The following is a 25,877-nucleotide window of genomic DNA, read 5'->3' as shown; positions in this document are numbered from 1 at the left end:
GGAGCCAGTCAAGCGAGGCATGCACGGCGATATAGATCAGCATCACCCTGTATCGGTTACAGAGGAGCCTACAACAAATTGTATCCTTGCACATCAGCTGAATACAGATTTTAATGGTGGAAATACATTAATAGTTTCTTTTGAGAGTGGAGCAGATGGGAGTTGAATGAAGCCTCTGTGGAGTGGCTCTCAGGGAAGGCTACAGCGCACCCATCACACACAGCGGGAGAGTAGAGTGAGTCATCCAGCCCTCTCTCCCCAGTGGGCAGCAGCTATAGCCAACTAAGGGAAGAGTTCTGCTTTCATCCACTGACACGGTTATGCTCTTTCACACGCACGGAGGGTGAGATTTGAGATGCCAGCACCTAAGCACGAAAACGCAGACAGAGATCAGTAACCTGGCTGGATGAGAAAGGAGGGAAGATGAAAAAAAAAAGGGGGGGGGGGCGGGGTTGGATTAATTCCCAGCACAGTCCAGACTGGCTTTCAGCAGCAAAGCAGCACAAGGGAATATACCATTTCGTGAAATGGCATTCCTGAGATTAATCTTCATTTTTAAATGCCACAGTCCATTACCTTCTGCTAAAAGAAGCATGTTCAAGAACAATTTCATAAATGACAGGCAAAAAAAAAAAAAAGATCTTCGTTTTTTGACTCCCAAGCAATTGCCGCTTGAATGATTATGCCGGAAGAACACACAATCTACCTTAAAGCTGTAACTAAAGAATCTAATTTTCCATTTCATCTTTCCTCCGTCGTTTAAAAACGACCATAGTGCCCAGTGAGTCACCTCTTCACTGGGTACGTATGGCACTGATTGTGAGCTATTCAAGCTGTGTCCACACTGAGTCAATACCTCTGATTACTGGGTCAACTCTCATGCAACCTATCCATCATAATTGCTTAAAGCTCGTCCAAACTGAAATTCAGGTCAAGTCAACAGTGACCTTGTTGTGCACGATAAGCGTTTGTGACAGCATTTCATTGATAAAGTTAGTTTAAAATGAAGTTGTTCAAGGAATAAAACCTCTAGTGTCTGACCATTAACACACAGTGCGCAATATAGACAGGAGATAAATCAGTTTTCGGTTAACTTAAATCTTGGTGGTTTCCACAGAGAAGAGAAGCAGTACTGTTCTTCAGGGCTGTAGAACCTCTCGGGCACATGGAGATAGATGATGGGGTGGGGGGTTGGGGGTTTTTAGGACTCGAGCAGCACGTGCCAGCGGCACACCTGCTGGCCCCGTGAGTCCTTCATGTCCTGCCAGTGGAGCTGCTCCTCCTCGCCGCTGCTGTTCTGGCCCAAGGAGACCCAGCCCACCATCTCCTTGCGCTTCATGCTGCGGCGATTGTAGATGGAGACCATGAGGGTGACATCGCTCAGCTGGAACAGCGCCACCTGGAACACGAACGTCTCCTTGTAGACGGGGTTGGGCTGGCCCCGTCGGACCGAGGTCTTGCAGCGAGAGATCTCCTGGCCCACGGAGTTGAGCAGAGTCATTTTGCCGTAGGTGTCTGTCGGGGAGAGAGCGGGGGACACGGAGAGGATCTTTAACCGACATCGCTCCCTGGTTACGGGTGTGCGCTTTGCACTTTGTTGAACATCGCTCTGGATATGAGCCTCTGTGCCAATAATATAATGTAATGTAATGTCACCAAGAGGTAAATGCTCCTCACACTTTCATTACATTGTAATTGTTACATTAGACCTCGGTGTCTACATACATTTCACCCTCTGAAAACGATCGCACAGGTAAGCATAGCCCAGCTGGGTCTGTACATGGGGGAGGATCATACTCTGGCCATGTCATTTAAGCAGCTATTTTAAAAGGCCTGGATGAATAGCGCTGTTCCACCCATGCAGATCTCAAACCGCATGACACTGTTAGGTCAGCATGACACCTGAGAGCTCCCTTGGTAACGGTCGTATGACTGATGAATCTGGCAGTGTTATTGCAATTCCATAATGGAGAAACTCATTACAGGACTATTACTTTTTCCAAGTGCATTTCCATAATTGCAAGCCTGGATAGATAGATGAGCCTGGGTTTTTTCTCTTGAGGACCTCATTGGTAGCAATGCACTAGGTGACCGTGTACTTCTCTTCAGCAGGATGACGGCATATTTAATTGAAGCCTACACACAAGAACAACCTGGTGAACCGGTACTCTCCCTATGGTGTTTTCCCCCAGTAACAACAATATTAAACCAAGAAGCCATGATGTGTATATGGTAATGAATACATCATGGCACATTACCTTGTGTATATGTGCTAAAAAACAAGTATTGAAAAACATATCGTATTGTTTATTAATTGAATTTGCTGTATAATTCAACAGCAAGTACAGAATGACTGGCAGAAAGAGAATCTGAGGAGTGCTGTGGGTTGTTGTGTTAATTATATCTCCAGGCAGCTACTACATTTTTCACCATTAGTATAAAAACTGAATACAGCATCTGAAAGGCAGGTAACTGTGCACTGTTTTTCAGAGAGGTGACAGGTCATTAATAAATTAATACAGGCCTCTACGGAATCCAGAGTGTTTCAACAGCCAATGGAGTGCCTTCATATCAAATGATTAGTCAGCAAACTGGCATGATCCCCGACTGTGTGAAATCTATAGCTACACAAGTTGCATAATGGCAGTACTTTAATATGAACAGATATATCATGACAGCGACCCGTAATTTTAATTTGCATTATGATGGAGAACAGTCTTATGTTTCAACCTGCACCTGCTGTCATCTAGGTGTCGTCTTTCGGTCCAGGAAAATAACATTTGTCCAGGTGAAACAACAGGTGTAAATGTTATGTCTGGCTGGAAGCGCACCATTGGCGGTATCCTTCAGCCAGCTGGTGCAACTGGCCAGCTTAGTGTGTGGAGGCAGTCAGAGCAGATGCAGACTGCCAGCGCTACAGTTTCCCCCACTGGGTTCACTGGTACAACCATGTCAAAATCATTAAGTAGAACTTAAGCCTAAATGCTGCAATCTCTTAAATGCCAAGTACAAGTTTATAACTATAGCAAGCAGCAGACTGAGACACTGAGACGTGAAGAATAAGACGTAGGTTTTCATATGGGAGTTTCTCCAATTGCTTGGAAGTTAGTACTGTGTGTGTGTTTGTGTGTGTGTGTCTGTGGGGAAGAGGTGTATGTGTATGTGCGCGCGCAGTGTGTCCCACTCACCGGGCGGTCTGTTGACAGCGAGGTTGCGGAAATGGCTGCCCTTGATGAGCTCCACGGACAGGCGGCCGGTGGTGGCGTTGTAGGACAGGCCGATGAGCAGCTCAGGGACCCCGCCGTGGGACAGAGACTGTGTGGACGAGGCGCTGTCGCTCTGAGACACGGCCGACAGGCTGAGCTGGGAGTCTGCGCTCTGAGGCCAGAGAAGCACACGATCAGATCTGCCAAACCCTAACCCCAATCCTAACTCAAGTTCTCTCCCTGTGTTTGTGAGCTACTGAGTCTCAGGGTTACTGCTTACCTTGTATGTCTGACCTATTACACAGGGAAGCCTCGAGGCGTTCAGGTGAAAACCCGGCTATGTGGTTGAAAAGTGAAAGTTTTCTAGCTGACTAGGACATAGCCAGGCTATATCCGGACAAACACTGAGCTATATTGGGGTTAAGATAGTTTATGTTAAATGTCTCTCAACCTACAGACCCCCCAGATGTCTATATTCCGGCTTTTTCCAGTTGAAGGTATGTTTGAGTTAGCCCTGTGGGCTATTGTGAATGTTAGAAGTTCTACCTCCCCATGGTTTATGGTACCAATCTTTGACCTGACTATTAGTTACTCACTTGGCCATGACTACACCCACCTGTAAGTTATCATTGTTTCCTGTGCCCTAGTGTGTCTTTAGCAGTGATGTCTCAACCCTTTAAGTAGCAAGACTAAAAATTTGCGATGAGAATGAACATTCAAAAGTTCTTAACTGACAAATGTTCTTAACTGAACAAATGCCGGTGTAAGTATCACTACTGGTGACACTGACTGAGAATTGAGAAGAAAACTCCTCCTCTTCAGAGCGGTGAGGGGACTGACCTTCATGTTGCTGCGAGGCTCCAGCACCAGCGTGGCCTCCATCTCCCCGTCCGGGCTGAGGCCGCTCAGGTGGAACAGCCTCTCTCCCATCATGCGCTCGCGGCCCATCTTGCCCACGGCGTAGAGGCGGAAGCGCAGGGCGGAGCCGCCCAGCTCGGCCGGGTCCAGGCGGGAGAAGCGGAAGGTGTCGCTGAAGCGCGGGGCTGGCCCCCGCTGGACGCTGGTCTTGTGCCGCTGCTTCTTGGCGGGCAGGAGGACCACGTGGACCTGCCAGGAGTCCACCCCGCTGCGCTCCTTATCCGGGATGTCGCGCGCCGTCACCACCGTCACCAGCAGCTTCTGCGCCTCCACCCGGTAGTCCAGGATGATGACCAGGTCGCCGCACTTGGAGATGGGATGGTGGGAGGAGGGCGGCTGGGACAGAGGCTCCTCAGTAGCGTGCTCCTGAAGAATGCGCACACACACACATGCATACACACACACATACACATACACGCACACACACGTACACACACATACACACACACACACACACACGCACACACACATAGACACACAAACACACGCACACATGCACACATACACACACATGCACACATACACACACACACATGCATACACACACACATACACATACCCGCACACACACATAGACACACAAACACACGCACACACACGTACACACATACACACACATGCACACACACACACACATACACACACACACATGCATACACACACACACATACACATACACGCACACACACGTACACACACATACACACGAACGCACACACACATAGACACACATAAACACGTACACACACACGCACACACACATAGACACACATACACAAACACACACACACACGTACACATGCACACATACACACACATGCACAGACACATGCACACACACATACACACACATTCACATGCACACACACGTACGTACACACACAGACATGTACACACACACACATACAGATGCACACACACATACACACACAATTCATACAATTCATCAAGAAAACGGATACCTTTTGAAATGGTTCATGTACTGTATTTTTCAGAAGCCTGCAGAAAATGTTTGCAGCTTTGATTTGCTTGCTTCATTCAAGGGATGAAAAATAAGATGAAAGTCTGAAAGACCTTGTCACCGTACGGTGTTTGAGTCATGAAGAAAAGAAGAAAGCTGAAAGCGACAGAGAGAACAGTAAATGGAGAGATAATTGCCCTTATTGTTAGTCTAATCTGCGCTAGCATGCCAGCAGCGACGCGGTGAATACTAGCACACACATTCTTCACACCCAGCAATACAATCACTCTGTCTCTGGCTTTATCCACTTTTCACAGAAAACAATTTCGCTATTACTGTCCAACACGCACACTGCTACACGTCTACTGTCTGCCAATGCCCAACATTCCAACTTAGCCCAATTAGCTGCTGGTTTCCTAGGGTAAAACAAATGTCTGTTAGAATATTTCACTGTAAAATGGCTCCAGCGAAACGGGGAAAAAATAAATCGTGCGGATATGTCTGGAGGAACGGTAGAAGAGGAGCCTGGATGAGTGGGAAGGATGTTCAGCGCACAGCTTGCAGGATCTGTCACTCAGCGTCTGAGCAACAGCACCACGCACACACAGGCTGTTGTGAGAACGGGCACGGGTCTAGGCAGCTTTCTCCAAAACCAGGACGGCTTGGAAGATAGCCACCCACACCTCTCACCCACTCTTACCGGGCTGAGAAATGAGTACAACACATTAGCGGGAATTATCCATTAGTGACACACAGCGCCGCTTGTTATCGACAAGCAGCGTTCCGATTTTCTTAATGTTCCATAAATATTTATGATTCCTGCCACTTGCATGGGGTAGTGACAGAATTACAGATGGACAATCACAATGAAAACTGGGGCAAGGTCAGTTATGCCGAATACAATTTGAAAGGGAAAATGCAAATATGGAACTTGCGGTTGCTAATACGGAAAACAACAAGCGCTTCCTGCTAGTGTACTCCCCACAACTCCCCAGTGCAGTGATACACCTCATGGAGAAGAGCTGAATCCTGACTGCACCGGGATTGAAAGTGGCCAGGGCACGTGTGGGAATAATCGGCCAGAGGGCTGCCCAGGGAGGATGGGTTTCAGTTTGGATGGGTGGGTATCTCCTTTCCTCATGCAATAGCTCTGCTGATTGATCCGGGGCCTGCAGTCTGCCTGTAGCAGCTCTATTAGTTCTGCAGTCCTCCAGAATACAGTATGTGCAAGTAAACTATTTCACTGAAGAGTCAAAAGAAGCAGCAGCTAGGTGCAACCAATGTGAAAACATAGTAGTCTCAGTATACCTGAAGCATAATTATATAACCTTTAATTATACTTAAAGTATTCTGGAGTATAAAGTAGTATACTTCAGCATACTATTTCACAGCAATATCATGGACATTTGTGACTGCTGATTGGAAATGCAGAGAAGAAAAGACAGAAAAGAAGGCAGAGGGTGAAAGGAAACCCACCCCTTGCAGCAGTACCTCGGGGCTCCAGGTGGAGGAGCTGTCCGTGGCCTCGTTGTTGTCGTAGCCCTGGTTGTCCACTGCAGTCTCCATCTCCACACTGCCCTCTGTGGCCTGTCTGCTCTGGCTGGGGGCCAGGCTGCCCTCTGTAACTGCAGAGGCCCTGCGAGGTTTGGGCTCCAGCCCGTCCTCCATGTCCTGGGACCTGACAGAGCGCCGCTCATCTTCCCCGTACGTCAGGGGGTCCTGATAGCTCAGCCTGCTGAGTCCATCAGCGTCTGCGGGAGCAGGACACCGCTGTCAGGCTGCACGCCCAGGAACAGGCACACAAGCACAGATACACCCAGGCAGACACACAACACTGCACACCCAGGCACAGACACACTCAGGCACAGACACACAAGCACAGACACACCCAGGCACAGACACACAAGCACAAACACACCCAGGCACAGACACACAAGCACAGACACACCCAGGCACAGACACACAAGCACAGACACACCCAGGCACAGACACACAAGCACAAACACACCCAGGCACAGACACACAAGCACAGACACACCCAGGCACAGACACACCCAGGCAGACACACAACACTGCACACCCAGGCACAGACACACAAGCACAGACACACCCAGGCACAGACACACAAGCACAGACACACCCAGGCACAGACACACAAGCACAGACACACCCAGGCACAGACACACAAGCACTGCACACCCAGGCACAGACACACAAGCACAGACACACCCAGGTACAGACACACAAGCACAGACAAACCCAGGCACAGACACACAAGCACAGGCACAACTGGCCCTGACTGACACACACCGCATACATATCTCTACTGTCTCTAAATGCAAATAATACACTGAAATGACAGTTTGTGTTTGAGGGGTATGCACACACACACTGTATATATGTACTGTATATGGACATTCTCTAAATATGTACAATATTTATTGTACTGAAAAGTAACAGAACAATTTCAATTAGTGTGTGACTGGCAAAGAGACACGGTGATCATCGGTCTTATTATGTATTCCTTAATCATAGTGCATCAAGTCAGTGCCGGGCAAGTGGACAGGGCAAGCACACCTTCATTTTATAGCGTCCAATGCATATGAGCTTTACTTACGCCTAATTAACCATTACAGCTCAAGTACAATTTCCTGTCCTTGTCTGGGTGTAATAGGGTGATCCTTTAGTCAAGCTCTGTAGATTTTTATACCTTTAATGTACGGTTATTCCTGGTGTTGGATCAGTGGAAAGTGGACTGGGCTTGCATGCTGCTGAGTCTGATCACGCCACGCTTGGTTCTGTGCTGCCAGTAGTGTGGTATGAATCACAGTGAGGGAAGGGTGAGATCTGGCAATTAACGGTTTGTGAACTCCACACATTCCAGAATGGACAGCGCAACAGCACCGACCTAACAGGACCACATCTGGCAAGGCTGGTATGGCTGCAGTGGAGCTGTAGTTTGTTTGTTTGCCTTTCTGTTTGCACTCTCCAGGACTCTCCCTCACTGTCTGCCCCACCCTGCTCTCCAGGACCCTGTCCGTCCCACCCTGCTCTCCAGGACTCTCTTCGCCCCACCCTGCTTTCCAGGACTCTCTCCGCCCCACCCTGCTCTCCAGGACTCTCCCTCTCTCTCCGCCCCACCCTGCTCTCCAGGACTCTCCCTCTCTGTCCACCCCACCCTGCTCTCCAGGACCCCCCACCCCGCTGGTACCTTCGCAGTCCGAGGGCTCCGTGCTGCCCTCCTCCTGGTCGGACAGCAGACGCGTAAATTTGTGGCGCTGCCCGGAGGCGGCCTGCTGCGTGCTCTCGGCCGCCGGCGCACCCGAGCGGAAGCTCTGGGAGCGAGACACGGAGATCTCAAACTGCTTGATGATCTCCTCCTCGCTGTCCGAGGACGAGGAGCGATCTTCGCCGTCCCCGTAGCTGTTCACTACGGGAGGTGCACACAGCGGGAGGCGGGAAGGAGACAGGGGAGGTGACAGGTGAGCCCGGGGACAGGAACACAGGAAGCGGGAAAAGAGACAGATAGGGAGAGAGAGAGAGGGAGAGAGAGAAAGACAGCCAGAGAGAAAGAGAAAGAGAAAGAGAGAGAGAGAGAGAGAGAGAGAGAGAGAGAGAGAGAGAGAGATCAAGATGGGGAAGTAGGGCAAATTTTTCTACAGGGAAAACAAACAAGAAAGGCCAGTGTGGAACATGGGGGTGAAAGATGCCTCCTATAATAAAAAGAATGAAAAGGATTTAAATGGGAGGTAATATAGAGAATAGAGATTACTGTGGATAGAGCAGGAGATATTCAGAATACCATGCCAAAAACCCCAGGTAATACAAGAAAACCCACCATCCATATGATAAAAAAACCAGCACTGGAAGATGGTTTCGCCATGAATGGAAGAGAAAAATAGCCCAGCCCAAGTTACAGCATAGAATGAGTACCCAGGAGAGGGGAGCCTTTGAAAGGTAGAGCCACACATTATTTTCCCAGTCATGTTTGCTGTTGTTAGACCCTGTTCTTTTCAAAACTTGCTCTTCTGGGTAAAGATGTCATTACATCACAGATTTCCGGTAAGATAATCTAAATTCCAAATACCATGCCACTGTCGTAGGTAGCTGTTTTCCCCCGTGTACTTCCCGATGTGCACAATGTCCTTCTTTCTCCACAGCCATATGGAGGAGAAAACGGCTGGAGTGTCACCATGGAAACCCTTCAGTGCAGCCCAGCTCCAGTGTGTGGGCGCGGAAGATGAGTGACTTCCTGTCAACCTCCTCTTTCATATTCCCGGAGCCTCCAGAGTCTGCTTTGAGCTACTGTAGGAGGCCTGCTCCTCATTTCAAACATCGGCACACAGCAGGGAGATGAGGAAAGCTTTGAAGACAGCATTTGAGGGCAAGACCGCTTGTGTAGCTTCCTTGATATGCCGCAACAACTTGCCCTCATTACCAATTTGGAGCCATACTATGAATTTCCAGGACCCAATTCTTAAGAATGACTGCGTGAGTAGACAGCAACACTGCTGTCATGACAAGCACCCGTTAGCTAGAAAACCATATCAGTTCACAAGATTACACAAAAAACCTGACTTGCTATGGCATCCTGCCTGACAAATTTCACACTCTCAGAAATAAAGGTACGAAAAGTGCCTAAAAAGGTACAAATGCTAGACACTGGAACGGTACCCTACAGGTGCATAAAACTGTACCCAAAGCAAGCAATATAAAACTAATATATATGTTTTTTGCTTGGAAAATGTACTCATTTGTACCCAAAGAGAACATTACAGTACTATCAGGGTATATTTGTGAAATGTGATACTTGAAGAACAAAAATGTACCTCCACTGTCACGAGTCCATGACCACAACAGTAAGCCATGCATCCCATCATGTGTCACAAATTAGCAGTCTTTCATTCATTACATTACTGGCATTTAACAGACTCTCGTATCGATGGTCATGTTCATTTTCACTTAGTAAAGGGTACAATAGCAGTGTCCTACATAGAAAATCAAACACGTAAGCTTTCGGTTATAAGCCCAGTTCCCTACCCATTATACTACACTAATGTTCATAAGACAGGTAAGAATTTTCAACCTCAGGGAAGTCCTGTAATAATCTTGACTTGGCCAAAAAACTCAAATTGCCTGGAACCTAGTTATATATGAACATGCAAGTGAGATAGCCATCAAAATGATTGTAATATAGACTCTGGGTCTATGCACAAAAGACTGTAAAATGCATAGAAATGGGCATTCCTTTCAGATTGCCCAATCTGATGCCCCGACTGAAAGTGCCCACTCTCAAGAGACAAACGCTCCCGCTGTGAAGACTTCCAAACAATGATCTCCAAATGAGAGGCCACTTCTGCTGCACTGCTCCCATGGCAAAAGGTAGGCAATTTAGAGTCTTTTGTTTGTGTGGCCCCACTCCTCCAGCTTAGTACCGACAAAGCAAGGGCGTGTAGACTGCAGCATGGTCCTCAACGCAGAGTACACTCAAGGAGAACTGGCCACTTCACTGATGATCATACTGGACTAAATCCAGGGTTTGATTTGGAGTAGAAGTATGGCCGAGAGCCTATCTATGGATAGGAAGCTGACATAAACGGGAACAGAGGTATATGTGTGTGTTTTGTTTTGAGCCAGAAAAGCAGGCCAGTTCATACCCATTTACCCTTGTGAAATAAAAACAATGGCTTAAAATATATTGCGTATTTGCAATGCGTCACATTCCATGTTGCTTCTCCGCGCTTTGTGTGGCACTGTATTGATGCACACTCAGAAGGCATAATAGTTTGCTTCATGCAAAGGCTTGGGGAGAGTGCACAGCTGTCCTTGTGAGTAATGGCATAACCTTGGTTTATTTGTTCCCGCAGGGACAAAGGCAATTCACCACGCTGTGCATCTCTACTTTTCCGAGACAAAATAGAACATTCTGTAAGGTTTATACTAATCTGCTGGTCTGTACTACTGCAATTTTGACACAAACGAGCACACTATAGATTTATGATGCGAAGAAAAAAATAAATAAAGGTGATGTAACCAGTGTTATTCAGAGAAGTCAGAGCTTGGCAACTGTTCCAAAGCACCTTGCAAAGAGAAGGTGCAAATTTCACTTGCCGCACGTGTCAAACACATCGGAGTTGTGACTGTCGGAACGCATCGCCGTGACTGCGGAGTTTCTCACGTCACCGTCAGACCGGTTGGGGAGATGAGGTCATACGTGCCTGAGGGGGCGGTGCTTACCGGAGTAGTGTGATGTCATCGTGCTGGCTCTGCTCTCCTCTAGGGCTAGGAGCTCGCTCTCCAGGTCCTCGCTCTCCTCCGGGACAATAGAGAGACCCTCTGTCATCTCCTCATCCGTCAGACCCAGCTGGGCACGGAGGTCCTCCAGTCTCTCCTGAGGGTCCATGGGGGACAGGTCCGGGCTGGACACACCTGCTCTGGAGCTCCTGCCTGACTGCAGGCCTTCCTGCGTGGGGTCAGCCCCATCCTGGGCTCTGTCTGCTGGGGACACTTGAGCCGCTGCAGGCCCCGGTTTGGGGGGGCCCTGGAAGGTCGCGGAAATGGCCCCGGAGACTTGGGAGAGCCAGACAGAGAGCGGAGACTCTCCGCCCTTCCTCTCCTGAGGAGATGACATCACCGTACGCCAGTGGAGGCACAGCAAGACCCGACTCCCAATATCCCACCTCAAGAAGGAGCGTTGGACCCCCCAACACAGCAATCAAGCCTGTATACCCAGGACCCAACACAGCATGCTCAATCAAGACGGATCATCTTAACCTAGAGAATGTGCAATACTGTATGCCTAGACCGCCCAACCTTGTTCATGGCGATCTGCAATCCTGTAGGTTTTCACTCCAACACTAACAAAGCACATTACATCTTAACCTCGAGAATGTGCAATCCTGTATGCCTAGACCGCCCAACCTTGTTCATGGAGATCTGCAATCCTGTAGGTTTTCACTCCAACACTAACAAAGCACATTACATCTTAACCTCGAGAATGTGCAATCCTGTATGCCTGGACTGCATCCTGTTTGTTTTCACTGCAACCCTAACAAAGTAACTCATTCAACACAATACAATTTGTTGAGCTGCTAATTAAAAGAATCACGTGCACCAAATTAGGGTTGAAATGAAAACCAACAGGATGGTAGATATTCGGGAACAGGTTGGACATACCTGCTGTATGAGAGAGACAATATAGTCAAAATTCAATTCAAAATATTGCCCATTATAGGTATTTATGTAACTTAATTAATAGATTGAATACTGATTGATGGATTGTGAGAAGTGCCACACCTTTTCTATTACAGACTATACAACACAAGTAGATCAGTAATAAGAACCCCGGCACTGCACTGATGAGCCTTGTCTTGTTCTATCGAGAGTAAATGAAAGCAAGGTGTGAGCTGCGTACTTCTCAAGTGTACAGATAAAGAATATCTGGCTTCTCACCTCTCTTCATTTCCTCTTTTATCTCTTTTATTTCTCTCTAAAATGAACCCATCAGACCTGGCAGCTACCGTTCTGCAAGAAGCACCCTTTGCCAAGGTTCTCTGCCAAGGCTCTCAGAGATAGCCTCCAAAAACAGATCTTTGACCAAAGCACATTCACTCTCTGGAACCGTGCTGATTTCATTTGATTCGATTTGCGCCTTTTAAATCCCCCGGTTCCGTAAGGTCTGCTTGCCAAAGGTTTTCAACTCTATTCTACCAATGCAGACATTTGGGGAAAGAACATACAGTTAAAGGTACAATAGGTAATTTCGGACTTCTAACGGTGAAGAGAGGAATAGCAGCAACAAACAACTTCAAACCACAACAATGTTTATCCCTCCCCCTTCTCTGTAAATACGCTGACGTTGAAACGCCATTGGCTGTGGAAATTAGAACCAATTGTCAACCAATGAGCTTGAATTATTGTACAGTTATACAATGTTTTGGTACAGTGTCGGGCTGTCAACTGTATATTTTGAGACCCAAATTTAAGGACTATAAACACAGGCAGAGAGAGTCAACATGTCAGTGAGCCTTTTTCAATGATAGGAAGGGATTTACAATGGACTTGTAACAATGTTTTAACACAAAAATCTTACCTATTGTACCTTTAAGTAGAGTAGTTATAGCTAGCTCTTCCACACTGCATACGTCTCTTCAGAGGATTAAATAGGATTAAAAGGTGAAATGCAGGGTGTCTCGGTGGCGCAGCCTGTAGAGCACTGACCGCATGCTCATTGCGAGCCGCGACGTCGGCGGTTCGAATCCGACCGTCCGACATTTGTCGCATGTCTTCCCCTCTCTCTCGCTCCCATTCTTCCTGTCTCTCTATACTATATACTGTCCAATAAAGCTGAAAAAGGCCTAAAAAATATCAAAAAAAAAAAAAAAAGGTGAAATGCAGCAAAGCCCAGCAGACATTGCGGCCCTCCCGGGCTGGATGCTGACACCTGTGCTTAACAGGATTAAACACCTCTTCCTGAAAGGTGAGGTGGCGGTACCTCAGCTCAGAGGTAAACATCACTCCCAGGGGATACGATATCACACACAAGCAGCTACCCAACACAATAAGCACAAGGTCATGTGAAAATACAATGTTGTTCGACTCCTGAGGACGTCCTCATCTGACAAAAGAGGGCAGCATTGGAGTGAGTCAATCCACTGTAAGGAGCAACAGGAAGTCAAACCGCAGCAAACATGACAAGTTAGCGCTTTCGGGTAGAAAGATTCCCGAGTACATCAGACACACGGGTGATGTCAGACACGACTGAATAGTTGTTTACGCTGTTGAGTCACACAGCTTGAGAATACAAATTGCAGCCGATTGTAGTGGCCGATTACGAGGGAAATGTGCTGTAACATGGGCGGCAGCGAGGGACAGTGGAGCAGGAAGTTCACCCCAGGTAGGACACTACACCAAATAAGCTGGTCAGGCTCGATTTCTTCAAGAGCCGGTTGTAAAAAGCTGATAATGAGTAAAAAGGACAGGCATGCAAGTCTACTGAGCAAACGAAGAACATAATTAGATAATGAGGTGATGATACTGATGTGAAATGACAGAATAGTACGCGGAGACTTGGCAGTTGTGAGGAAATGGCCGCTCTGTGATTAGGTTCCATAACCCGAGCCAGCTCCCACCTCAGCGCCCACCCACGCACGCGCACACACACTCACCCAGGCCCTGGTGGATGCTGGCCTTGTCCCGGGCACGCTTTCTCCGGGTGTACTGCTCCAGGCAGGGTAGGCCTCCCACGCGAGAGAAACACAGCTTCTTGTTGATGAAGAGGAAGAGCACAGCCAGCACCACCACGAAGACGCCCACAGCCGAGAGGAAGCCGATAGCCTCGGGGGTGACTGGGGGAGAGAGACGCCCATCAGATCACACACAGACTGAGTACACGCAACCATGCACACACGTGGCTCGAGTACACACAACCACACATATACACATACACACACACACACACGTATACATTTTGTTCTTTCTCAGATCATATTACTTGATTATGTGGTCCAATTCTACTGCTATTATGCGATTTGGTAATGAGAAAAACAATGAATGCAAACACCAAAATGCCCCAGACACCAAAATGATCAGCCATTTTGGCTCTCGTTAGGGAACATCCTAAAACAAGTACTGAGCGAGTTAATTGGAAGTTATGTGAAATCTGCAATAAGAAATTAGTTTTCTTTGTGTGATTGCTGAGGAGCCCTAGGTTGGAAGGTTGGTGGTTCAAGCCCCAGGGTAGCCACAATAACATCTGCACAGCTGTTGATCAAGGCCCTTAGCTCCACATTGGCATTAGTCTTATCAACTGTAAGTAGCGGTCTCCTGCATCTCCTGAAGGAGGCTCACACATTATTAACCTACGCTACTGTGTGTGTGCACATGTGTGTGCTATGTGCGCTTGTGTGAGCGTATGTGCGTGTGTGTCTCCAGGCAAATGTGTTTCTATGTGTGTGTGTACGTGCGTCTGTTTAGGTGTGTGTGTGTGTGAGTGCACATGCATGTGCCTCCAGGTGAATGTGTTTGTATGAGTGTGTGTGCGCAGTGTGTGTATGTGTGTGCACACTGCGTGTGTGTGTGTGTGTGTGTGTGTGTGAGCGTGCGTGCGTATGCGTATCCGTGTGTTTGCGTGTGCGCAGTTGTGTGATCAGTTATCTCATCTCCGGGTAAAGGAAAACCAGCTCGCCCACTTTCCTTCCCACTATCTAGATCAGTCCTTCAGTCCCTTTTGAATGTGCTTGTCAGATGACCCTGATTTGCCACAATGGAGAAAACAGTCAGTGCTTGCTTTTCTCCCCTGTGCGGCAGGAAACACTGTGGCAGAGCCCTCTTATCTACAGACACAGCCCAGCGATTCGCTCTCACACTGAGCAGAGCCACCCACCTCCCAAGCTCCTCAGAGCTGCAGGATGTCATGTGCATCCACACACAAGGAAAATGGGGGAAATAGGATAATGTCGGATACCCCTCACCAGTACCCTGAACAGCACCGGAACTAATATCGTTTTATGTCGGAACACAGAAATGAAAACACTGTAGCAATGAATTTCTCATAAAGCAACAAAAATCACTCATTCTAAATAATAGTAATCAAGTCATTTGTAACTGATGATACCTTAATTCTGAAATCAAGTTCAGCACAACTGAGTATGAATGTTTTCAATCTGCATGTAACTTCAAACCACATACAACCTTTGGCAAAAGGCAGAACTATTGCAATTACACTGCCTCAATTAATAAACCCCCCAACCCATATCAGTGCATGGCAGTCCCACTGAGGATTTCAGTTATACTGTTCAGTTTTTCCTGAAGAAATATCAGCACATATTTTCCCCAAGATAAAAAAAAATGAATTACCGATTCACAACCAGTTAGAACATGGTTCACCTCAACAGCACTGGACCCGAGTTTAAAGGGAGTCAGAGACAGGGCCTCCTATGGAGAACTGAGATCATCACAAAGCAACGACATGAAAGAGTACATCAAGAAGGGAAATCGAAATGCCAACATCAAAGACCAATCTGCTTCCTTTTCAGCGAGTTCAGATCAAAGGAAAGAAAAAGACGCCATCTTCGCCGTGACTCGCTGCTCACGTTTCAATATTCAAGGGAAGAAACACATTGTTTACAAACACACACATTCCACATACCAGTCCATACCACTGTGCTCCAACAAAATGGCCTCAAGGAACTAGCAGGACCAAAGGCTTTAAGGACTAAGGACGTGAACTGTGGTCACAGATGGAGATGAGTAAAGTCCAAACGTAGCCCGTGCCCAGCTGAGGGACAGCAATCTTTCTGTACCCGGGTAAGAAGTGGGAACTTAAAGGAGGTGTCTGAACAAAAACAGAGAAAGAGAGAGACGGAGAGAGGGAGCGGGAGAGAGGTGCGGCTGCTCAATGTTTGCTCTCCTGCCGGTACTGTGTGAGCAGCAGGTGTGGTCTGTGATACAGGTGTGTGTGTGAACAGGGCAGAGCACACTTTTGGTCAGCCCACGATTCACATGAGCAGGCCAGGAGAAACAAAACCATGTAGCTGTAGCATGACGCTGATGTCAATATTCCATCCAGAAACAACAGTGCTTAAACCCTCCCTGCCCAAACCCAAAAAAAACAGCTCAAGCTAGTTTTTGAAACAGCTGATAGCCGGTTGATCAGTTCAGACCAGCTCCATGCTCAACATACTTTGACCTGCTCAAGCTGTTTTGAAACTGCTGGCAGCAGAAAGGCCAATAGACCAGGCCCAAGACACCAGGGTCAGGAAACTGTATATGCGACTCTCAAAGTCCTGCAGCTGAAAAGAACCCCTACAGCACAGTGTCCCAGAGTGAGAGGGAGAGAGGGAGGCACAGATCCCGAACAACACTTTCATTCCCGCTCAGATCGCGTGCGCCCCCCCGGCCTCCTGACATGTCACACGGCTATTTTCACAGCTCAGCGGAGGAGGAACTCCGCACACCTGAGCGCCGCGGAGCGGTCAGTTTCCCTGGAAACTGTCTGTCTTCGGCCCACCGAGCGTCTGAAGCCTCACCCACACACGCCGAGCGGGGAAAAAAAGGCTCCATGTTGCCATGGTGCAGACGGTCGTGCACGATTGGGCAGGATGACAAGTGCGTTCTAACGCTGGAGTGCACATCTGAGAACAATCCGCGTGTCTTCTAGACACATGTATCTCCCGCATCGGCCCTGGAGGACCGAGCTACGGCCCCGCGGACCTCACTGAGGGCCACATAAAAACGGGATGCTCCAGGTCCGCTAATGTGACTCACCAGCCCCCGCACTCCACTTATAAACAAGCAAGGCCACAATGCACATGATCCGGCTTCATTAAGCCCTATTCATTATGGTGCCATTTCTCCTCCTCTGTTCAGGGCTGTTCATGATTAGTCTGCACATTTAAAAGGCACGCTAAGTGAGCTCTTATGAACCTCATTTGTGGGCATCATTAAAGTTGGATCGCTTTATAGGTTGTATTCATGAAAAATGTCAATTCTTGCTAATGATAAGACTTGGTTTACCAGGAAAGGCACAAAGCAGATGGTGTGGGACAGAGAATGGGAGAGAATGGGAGTACTCACGCACGTTTATGAATGAATGCATGGGTATATACTGCATGCGCGCGTGTACATGTTCTTGTGTATAAATATGCGAGTGGGTGTGTTTAATGATTATAGGAAGCTGTGTACATGAATATTTGTGAATGCACACTAATAAGGCATACACTACCTACACTACCGAGTATATGCAGTGCTGGTGTTCATATCAACAGTGAATGGCTCTGAATGCACACACACACCCACACACACACATATATACTGTACATATTAATCTGTTTATGTGTATGTACAGGCAATATTCTCCAACCCCCAGCCGTAGCCTAGTCATGTTCTCCTGTTCACTAGCTCTTCTGAGATAATCCCTGTGATTACACTGAACCCCTGCTGCATAGGGAGCTGACAGGACCTGGAGCAGCTCCACTCTATGCCGCTCAACATCCCAGAAACCACACTGCTGCAATCACCAGTCACTATTTTTAACAACAGTTGCAGCCTGTAATAATTTCAGAAAATACATGTGATATAACTTAGAACAAATATAATAAAAAGAATGAATAGAAATAGGACATTTTGATAGATGATGAACCGCTAAATGCCCAAATATGACGAGACTATTCCCATTGAACATTTTAATGAAAGGAGGAGACGCCGTCCTATGAATAATAGTGCGCCCTCTGCTGGACACATACTGAGTCACATTGGCACAACTTCTTTAAATATGTATGCAGGTTTAAACATTATTAAACCAATTATAAAGGGTGATATACAAAAAATACACAATTAAAAACACAATGTAGTCATGTTATATTTAAAAATAGCTGCCCAATATGAAAGAGGAGAAAACAAACTCACTCTAGTTAAAACTAATAAAATATCACCATCTACTGGCCATTTCTAAGAGAATTCTGATGTATATTCTGAAGAAAAGAAAATTAACTTTCAAACAAAAACACAAATACACAATACAGGAATGAAAAGCACACATCCGTGCCATTAGTGTACAGTATTAGCATTAGCATTTTACCCGATCCATTGTCTGACAGGTATTCCTGGTCAGTGTTGCAGGGGGGCTTGAGCCAATCCCAGCATGCATTGGACAAAAGACAGGAATACACCATAGACTGTAGAACAAATACACCCTGGACAGGCCGCCAATTCATTATATTGTTTTACTCTTATATTTAATATCATACACCTGTAAGAAATGATTCACATGCGCTCAGTTCACAGAATATGGATGGGAGAATGCAGGGTGGAATTAAGTTGGCTGGAGAGACATTTTTCCACTCCTTGCCAGGCTTAAACACTGGCTCCTGCAGCGGGGGAGTTGAGTGCACTGGCCCTCTCTCACACACCAAGCCCTTTTCCTTCCTCCTCTGTCTTCAGGAACACAGCACCCCAGTCTGCTGGGGCACGTCCTGTTCAAGCAGGCACAACACCCTTCCGGACCGCAATCAAGACATAACAAGGGGACAGAGAAGTGCCCTCTCTGGGGCAATGAGATACACTCAAGCAGGTCCTCTACAGTTTGCTCTGTGGAAACACGGCCAAATCCCAATACTTAAATCAATAGTCAGCACTGTGTAATCCACTGCGGTACCTTGTGGGCATTTGTCAAAGGCTACACGAAACTCATTCTAGAAGTATAAAACAAATATTGCACTTGCTGTCTAAGATAAAACATTGTAATTCTGGTATTTGAAGACTGCAGTATAGGGGAGACTAAAGCTTTGTCATGCCAGGCTGCTGGTCATATTTGGCATTGGCATGGTCTGAGTTTGTTCCAGGCCATGGGGTCCACCAATGTATTGGAACTGTGCCATAACAGGCTGAACTATCCCGGAGTGGCAGTTCATTGCCCATCTACACGTAAGTAATAGAGAAATGGGAACACTGCAATGCTGGTGACAGATGTGTCTGTGTTCACAGCTAGCTAAATACACACCCACACACACACACACACCCACACACACAGACAAACAACCACATACACAGACACACATGCACACACCCACACTCACATATTCATATCTACTGAAATATCAAAGCTACTAACATAGTGAGGACAAAAAACAGGAAATTTGAAATTAGGACCATTTCCCCAGTGAAATTTTGCCTTAATTACATGTCCTGTGAGAGATTAACACACCATATAAGGCCAGTGTCTTGAAATAAGTCCTGGCAGACAAGGCGTAGGAAAGAGTCCTGACAGAGAATGGATGGATCATCTTTCAGCAGAGAGAGGGCTTTGCTAATGGGTTTTATTTCCAAAATAAGGCTTTAATCTATTGTGAAATTATTTAGTGTAATCAAACCTCCGTCCTTTTTACAATCTATCAAACATTAATGCTAATGTTCAGCGACACAAATCATATTTTGAATGGCTTTGTAGTATAGATGTCTAAGGAGCTTCACTGCCAAATGCACTAGAAATGCGACACTTCTGTTTTTAGGAATTATATAATAGGAATGCTGAACACCAGACCACAAAAAACAGGACTTAAAAACTTGAATAATACCCAGGCAAATTACATCGTGCCCTTTCCTTCTGTCCTCAGGGTCTTCAGAGTGAGTGAGTTTAGAGGCCACAAAGGCCTGTACTGGGCATGATAGCACCATGATAGCTCTACCCCTCCCCCACTGCTGGTAGGTACTGCTGGTGGAATCTAGGCCATGCAGTCTTGTAGAACCACAGAGAATACTCAGGGCGCTACCATCTGATAGCTGTAAAAGATGGAAGATGATTTCTTTAAAAATGGCCAAAGGAAAGGGTTTAAACCTTGTGCTGTGTTTTCACACAACTTTTCGGTGAACAGTTCGCCTGACACTGTGTCTGACTCGCACTGCAGTTCTTTCCAGTCAGTCAATGAAATCCATGTTTCTGTTTTGCTGTCAGTGTACATGGAAATCAGACTGGCAATTCAACATGATAAATGCCACTATCATATCTCTGGGGTTTCAACATCCACTCCAATGTGGAAAGAAATTGACATTTATTTATTTCAGGACCAGAAATTGGATTGTGGACATGGGAAATCGGGAAGAAACACATCAGCCTCAGCTGCTGGAATAGCGTGACAGTGTCAGAGCTCTTGACACATCCAATGCAGGCGGAACGTCTTCCTGTTGTCCACAAAAAAAGTGGCACCTTACTGACTCCATGCAGTCACCACACACTCGGGTAATGATATGGCTAGTCAAATCCATGATGTACAGCGCAGTCCGCAATATTTGGGCAATGGTACAATTTTTGTTTTGGCTCCATACTCCAGCACATTGGATTTCAAATGAATATGTTAAAGTGCAGGCAGCCTTTAATTTGAGAGTATTTACATCCATATTTGGGGATCCGCATAAGAATTACATTCCTTTTAGATATTAAAAACTTTCTTATAACTGCACAAAGGAAGTGATTGAATACACCTGACTAATTAGAAACAGCTGAGAAGCTGTCCAATTAAGTTTGGACCCAGACAATAGGGAGACTATTTATAAAAAGGGATGTAATTCCTACATGGGTCACTTATTATGAAATACCCTCAAATGAATGAAGAATGATGTTTGCATTGTAATCTCATATCTGTGGTTGTATTTCAAATCCAATGTACAAAGCCAAAAGAACAGAAATTGTACCACTGTCCAAATACTTTACAGACTGCACTGTATCCAGTCAACTCTTTCCAACAGAGGGACCAGTACAAATCCTGTTTGATCTTTGGACACTCACATACCAACGGCAAGTGGCTGCCATGCAAGGCACTAACCAGCTCGCCAGCAGCAATTGGGGGTTAGGCGTCTGGCTCAGGGACACTTTGATACACCTATGGCAGGATCGAACCGGCAACCCTCCGACTGCCAGACAACTGCTCTTACCTCCTGAGCAAATGTCCATTGTATTTATAACAAAAATACAACTAGCAATGCAAGCTTTACATCACCAGGGATAGAGGACACAACTAGCATAACATCAGAGGGGAGACTTTGCCTCCAACCCCTTAATAAACTCTTGGCCAGCAACCTGAGTGTGTCTGAACTCTCATTCCACGCATCCCTCTGTTGCTCTGAGAAGGACCCCTGGTATGATGGATACAGGAGGTGGAGAAATAGGAGGCTCACACAGGTTACTACACCTAATTAAACATGAGGATGGAATTGACGGAATTCAGCACTGTGGTGTCACCAAGTTTGATGCATTCAAATGAAATATTTGTACAAAGCCTAGGTTTCACAGAGACCAGTTGTGGTATGCTACTTTCTGTTGGTGGGATCTACAGTGAAACAAAGCAAGATGATCTGCATGGAGATTTGCGAATGTCACACTGCTTTCTACCCTGTGCCATGGCAACAGTACTCTAGAAGTACACAGACTTACATGGGAACGGTGTGTGTGAGCTTTAATCTTACAAACCCAAAGTATCAATCAAAATTGTAATTATGTATATATATATATATATATATATATATATATATATATATATATATATATATATATACATACATATAATATAATTACATACAAATATTCTGTATTCAAATGTACCCAAAGTATTTTTTCATCTTGAAAATAAATTCTGTTCAAAAACATAGGTCTTAGGCAGATAAAAGTTTAAAAGAAAATAGTACTGCACAGCAAAAAGACCATTCTGCACAGCAGCCAGTCACGTATGTCATTAACATTTATGCCTTGAAGACAGGATTCACCCGGACGGTGTGACAGCACAGAGCACTTAGCCCAGAGCCGGCCTGATGCTGCATTCTGCATGCAGTGCACTGCTCAGCCACACAGCTTTCCCACAGCTGGGCAGTTTGCCCATGTCAGCACTGGGGAAGCCGACCAGCGGTGGTGCAACAGATCTGCTAATCAGCAGTCCTGGCCTCCAGACCTCACCACTGTCCATCAAGAGATTAACAGTTTACATCGGCGCAAAAGCCAGGGCAACTACACGATTTTAGGATTATATGCTTTCTCCACATGTCAAATAAAAATACAACCAAGGCCTATTCTTCCCCAGCAAATTACTGCCCTCCATTTGTTGGTCAATACTGTCAAATTAGACCACTCACAATTTACGGAGGTAATTCCTCACACTCTGGGCCTTGTTAAGCACGTGAGGTGATTGATCACAGACAATGCGGAATCATGCCTCCACCCAGTAATGAAGCAAAGAGAATCTATCCTTCCCTCTTCTGGAGAATGATGTGGCAACTCCCTGGAGACAGTGAGGATCAATGATGGGATCCGTTTCTGACTAGTCTCTTCGAGATACCTCTTCGAGTGACACTAACAATTTCCTCCGCTTTCTGTCAATTTGAGATGTAAGACAGCAAATCAAAGTGTCTATTTCAATGCCTTAAATGCAAGTGTCTTTCCATTTGTCAGTGAATTAAGCCAAAGAATAGCAGATTGTTCTGTGTTTTTGTAATATTACTGTATAGATACCCAACAAAAGGGGTACCTTGTAGAGTAAATTAAACCTAAAATTTTGTTTTCAAAATGAAATAAAACCTGATATAATTTCAGAATACAGATATAGCATCCTATAAATGTCATAACTGGCATTGGAAAGGTGAGTAGGCTATCACCACTCTCAGAACATATACTTTGCATTACTGTACTGTTTTCATTTGCTTAAGCAGGCATACGGTGCATCTCAATTGCTTCATGTGTACTTTTACATCAAGAAGTAATACAAATGCCAAAAATCAAAACATGTACTGTTTCTGTTACGTCATGTCACACATTATCTCCATATGGACGTCTTTAAGCAAACCGATTACAGCGGTATGGATTCGAAGCTATGATGTTTCTTTTGTGTTTGTGCAGAAGAACACGTATTAATATTTAAGTCCAATCAGCTAAAGCCAACAAAAGGGAAACGGTCTGCAGTGAACTCGCTGTAATGGTGAATGCAGTCACACACAATTCCCTTACACGGGCTAGTAGTTTATTCGCCCAAATATTCGCAACGAAAATAAAACGCATGCATTTGAAATATAAACGCAGTTGCATAGGCCTATCTAAGAGATTGTTAACGGATAGCTCTATCTGCAGGCAAGTGCAAAACTGGAGATATGAATTGCTCTCCTCCGATTGCTTGTCTATGCATTGCAACAACCATCGACTGGGAGATCATTCATCTGCGTATACACAGATGTATTATTATTAGTACGAGTAGTATTAATAACATTAGTAATAATAATACTAATATTAAGCATATCTAGTAAAAGAGTCACTCACTATCAGAAGCCATGGTTGAATATCTGGATTTCCCACGTTTTTCATCCGAATGCGGCACACACGGATTGCGCTTTCCTTAATGGTTACATTATCTCCAGATAACACGGATAGCGGCTGCTAATGGGATGCTACTGAAATGAGCAGCTCTTTGCCCTGTCCTACCACCCCCTAGGCCATCTCTCAACAACCACAGCTACGGTTTGTGTTCCTCTTCCTGTCTGCCTCCTGCTTTTTTTTCTGTGGGTCCCACTGGCATCCAAACAGTGACGTGCTGCACCCTCCCTTCTCTCTTTCTCCGGTTAACCAGCGTTAATCACACCCGCCGAGCGCACAATGTCACACTAAATTTAGTGACAGTCTGTCACACTGTATTGAATAAAGCACGCCGCCGATTCCTTTTTAATGCAAATAAAATTAAATATCATATCATGGCATATAGGCATTACATCATATCACATAACGAAGAACAATTTCCAGTGATGGAATAACGTCGGAAACTTACCAAATGTTAGTCCACAGTCTACAGCCCTGGTGGAATAAAAGTAGTCGAACAGTACTCGGAGCTAAAGCTGAGATGTAAGTGATCCAGTTTCTTTGCGCTACTTTGTCTAACACAGCTTCAGAGACGCGCCTCGGCCGCTGTAACCTCAGTAGTGATGCTGGTATCACGAATGAGCTATGGCGTGTCAGGTCGTCCTGTCAGGACACATTATCGTAGCAGTTATCATCCACAGGGGCGTGAATGTAATTTCCTTTCAAAAGCTATCCATCAACTACACAACGAATGAATTGGGTTGGGAACGAGAAATAACTTTCCTAAGACTATAGCAGCAAGGGAATTTTCATTTGCAAAACAAGGAATACTGGAACAAAAAAGTAATGACTTAAAAAATGGTGAACTCATCTTCAAATATGAAGCTTAACCTGACCCCCATTATGACATCACGTCAATTAAATTATGTGGTTTTCATTCTCTTAAATAATTTATCAATAATTATTTTGTTTGGCACTTGACAGAATAAATAAATATGTGAAAAAACATTGCTGTCCCACATTAGCTGATGTCCCAGAAGCATATTTAACGTATTGGATTACGTATAGGCTATTAGACATCACAAATAACTGACTTGAAAGAGGCGAGATTAATATAATTGTATTTATAATTATATGTTTGAGGAATGTATTCAGTACAGTATTCAACTGTGAACAAAAGAACAGGTTAATATACAACCCCTCAAAATATCAGAGCTTATGGAGTAGCTCAGTTACAACTATTTCAAATCAAGAACCTATAAACTACACAGAATATGAGTAGACCATGAAACCTGCACAAAAATATATTTTAATATTACTGGCACAGTGGTACATGGTCGCACTGCAGCCCTGCGATGTGACGACAACAGACACAGTAGTTCCTGAGGGCAGAGGTATCTTTAACATGCACAACAGCATTCATTTGGCTGACATCAAAAGGCAATCGGCATATTAACATTACAAGAGTATCTGTGCCATGACATTACACCGCAGAGACACACCTCGACACTGGCTTCTTTCAATTTTCAACAGAACTTTTAAAAGAACTTGCATGTTTTGCCTTGAGCCCTAATAGCCGTGTGAAGAATATTATAGCAACTTTTCAGTTATTTATCACAGGCAGGTCAAGCTTAGACAGTTCATTTAACTCCCCATTTTAATTTACTTTATTGTGTTCCACTAAAGCACAGGTGGTTTTGCAATAAAATAAAAAGGTTAGATGGACCAAGCATTCATGCACTGAAAGATCCTCATTAAAAATGCAGATGTTAATTTCACTAGAATGCTTCCCATGGCGTCCATATTCACAAAGAATAGTGGAAAAATAATAATATTCTTTTGTTCACTGTTCAAACAGGAAACATGAATCACAGTCATGAGCATATTTGTAAAAAGCAAAAACAGAAATAAAATGCAGGACTGGGTGCAGGTAGACAGAAAATGTTCTGCTGTTACGTTGCATCAC

At 45.6% G+C, this 25,877-nt stretch overlaps 1 protein-coding gene across 4 annotated transcripts; it reads right to left on the bottom strand.

Annotated features, from left to right (window-relative positions):
- Positions 1-1,180: 1,180 nt before the first annotated feature.
- Positions 1,181-24,509, bottom strand: syt16 (synaptotagmin XVI). 4 transcript variants are annotated; one of them, XM_061248945.1, is made up of 7 exons: positions 24,381-24,509; positions 14,253-14,432; positions 11,323-11,806; positions 6,562-6,836; positions 4,047-4,490; positions 3,189-3,378; positions 1,181-1,515 (listed from the first exon to the last, which is right to left on the bottom strand). In XM_061248945.1, the coding sequence occupies exons 3-7, from the start codon at positions 11,714-11,716 to the stop codon at positions 1,202-1,204; spliced, it is 1,617 nt and encodes a 538-aa protein (XP_061104929.1). In that variant the 5' UTR covers positions 11,717-11,806; positions 14,253-14,432; positions 24,381-24,509; the 3' UTR covers positions 1,181-1,201. The 4 variants fall into 4 exon arrangements, with proteins under 4 accessions (XP_061104929.1, XP_061104910.1, XP_061104920.1 ...); XM_061248926.1 differs by lacking the exons at positions 11,323-11,806; positions 24,381-24,509 and adding exons at positions 8,297-8,515; positions 23,879-24,122; XM_061248936.1 differs by lacking the exons at positions 11,323-11,806; positions 24,381-24,509 and adding exons at positions 8,297-8,515; positions 23,879-24,122 and having other exon boundaries at positions 6,577-6,836.
- Between the last annotated feature and the right edge of the window lie 1,368 nt (positions 24,510-25,877).

Source organism: Conger conger, chromosome 1 (assembly GCF_963514075.1).
Source record: "Conger conger chromosome 1, fConCon1.1, whole genome shotgun sequence".
NCBI classification, from domain to species: domain Eukaryota; kingdom Metazoa; phylum Chordata; class Actinopteri; order Anguilliformes; family Congridae; genus Conger; species Conger conger.
The sequence above is the reverse complement of the archived record's forward strand: the minus strand, read 5'-3'. Positions and strand labels throughout refer to the sequence as shown.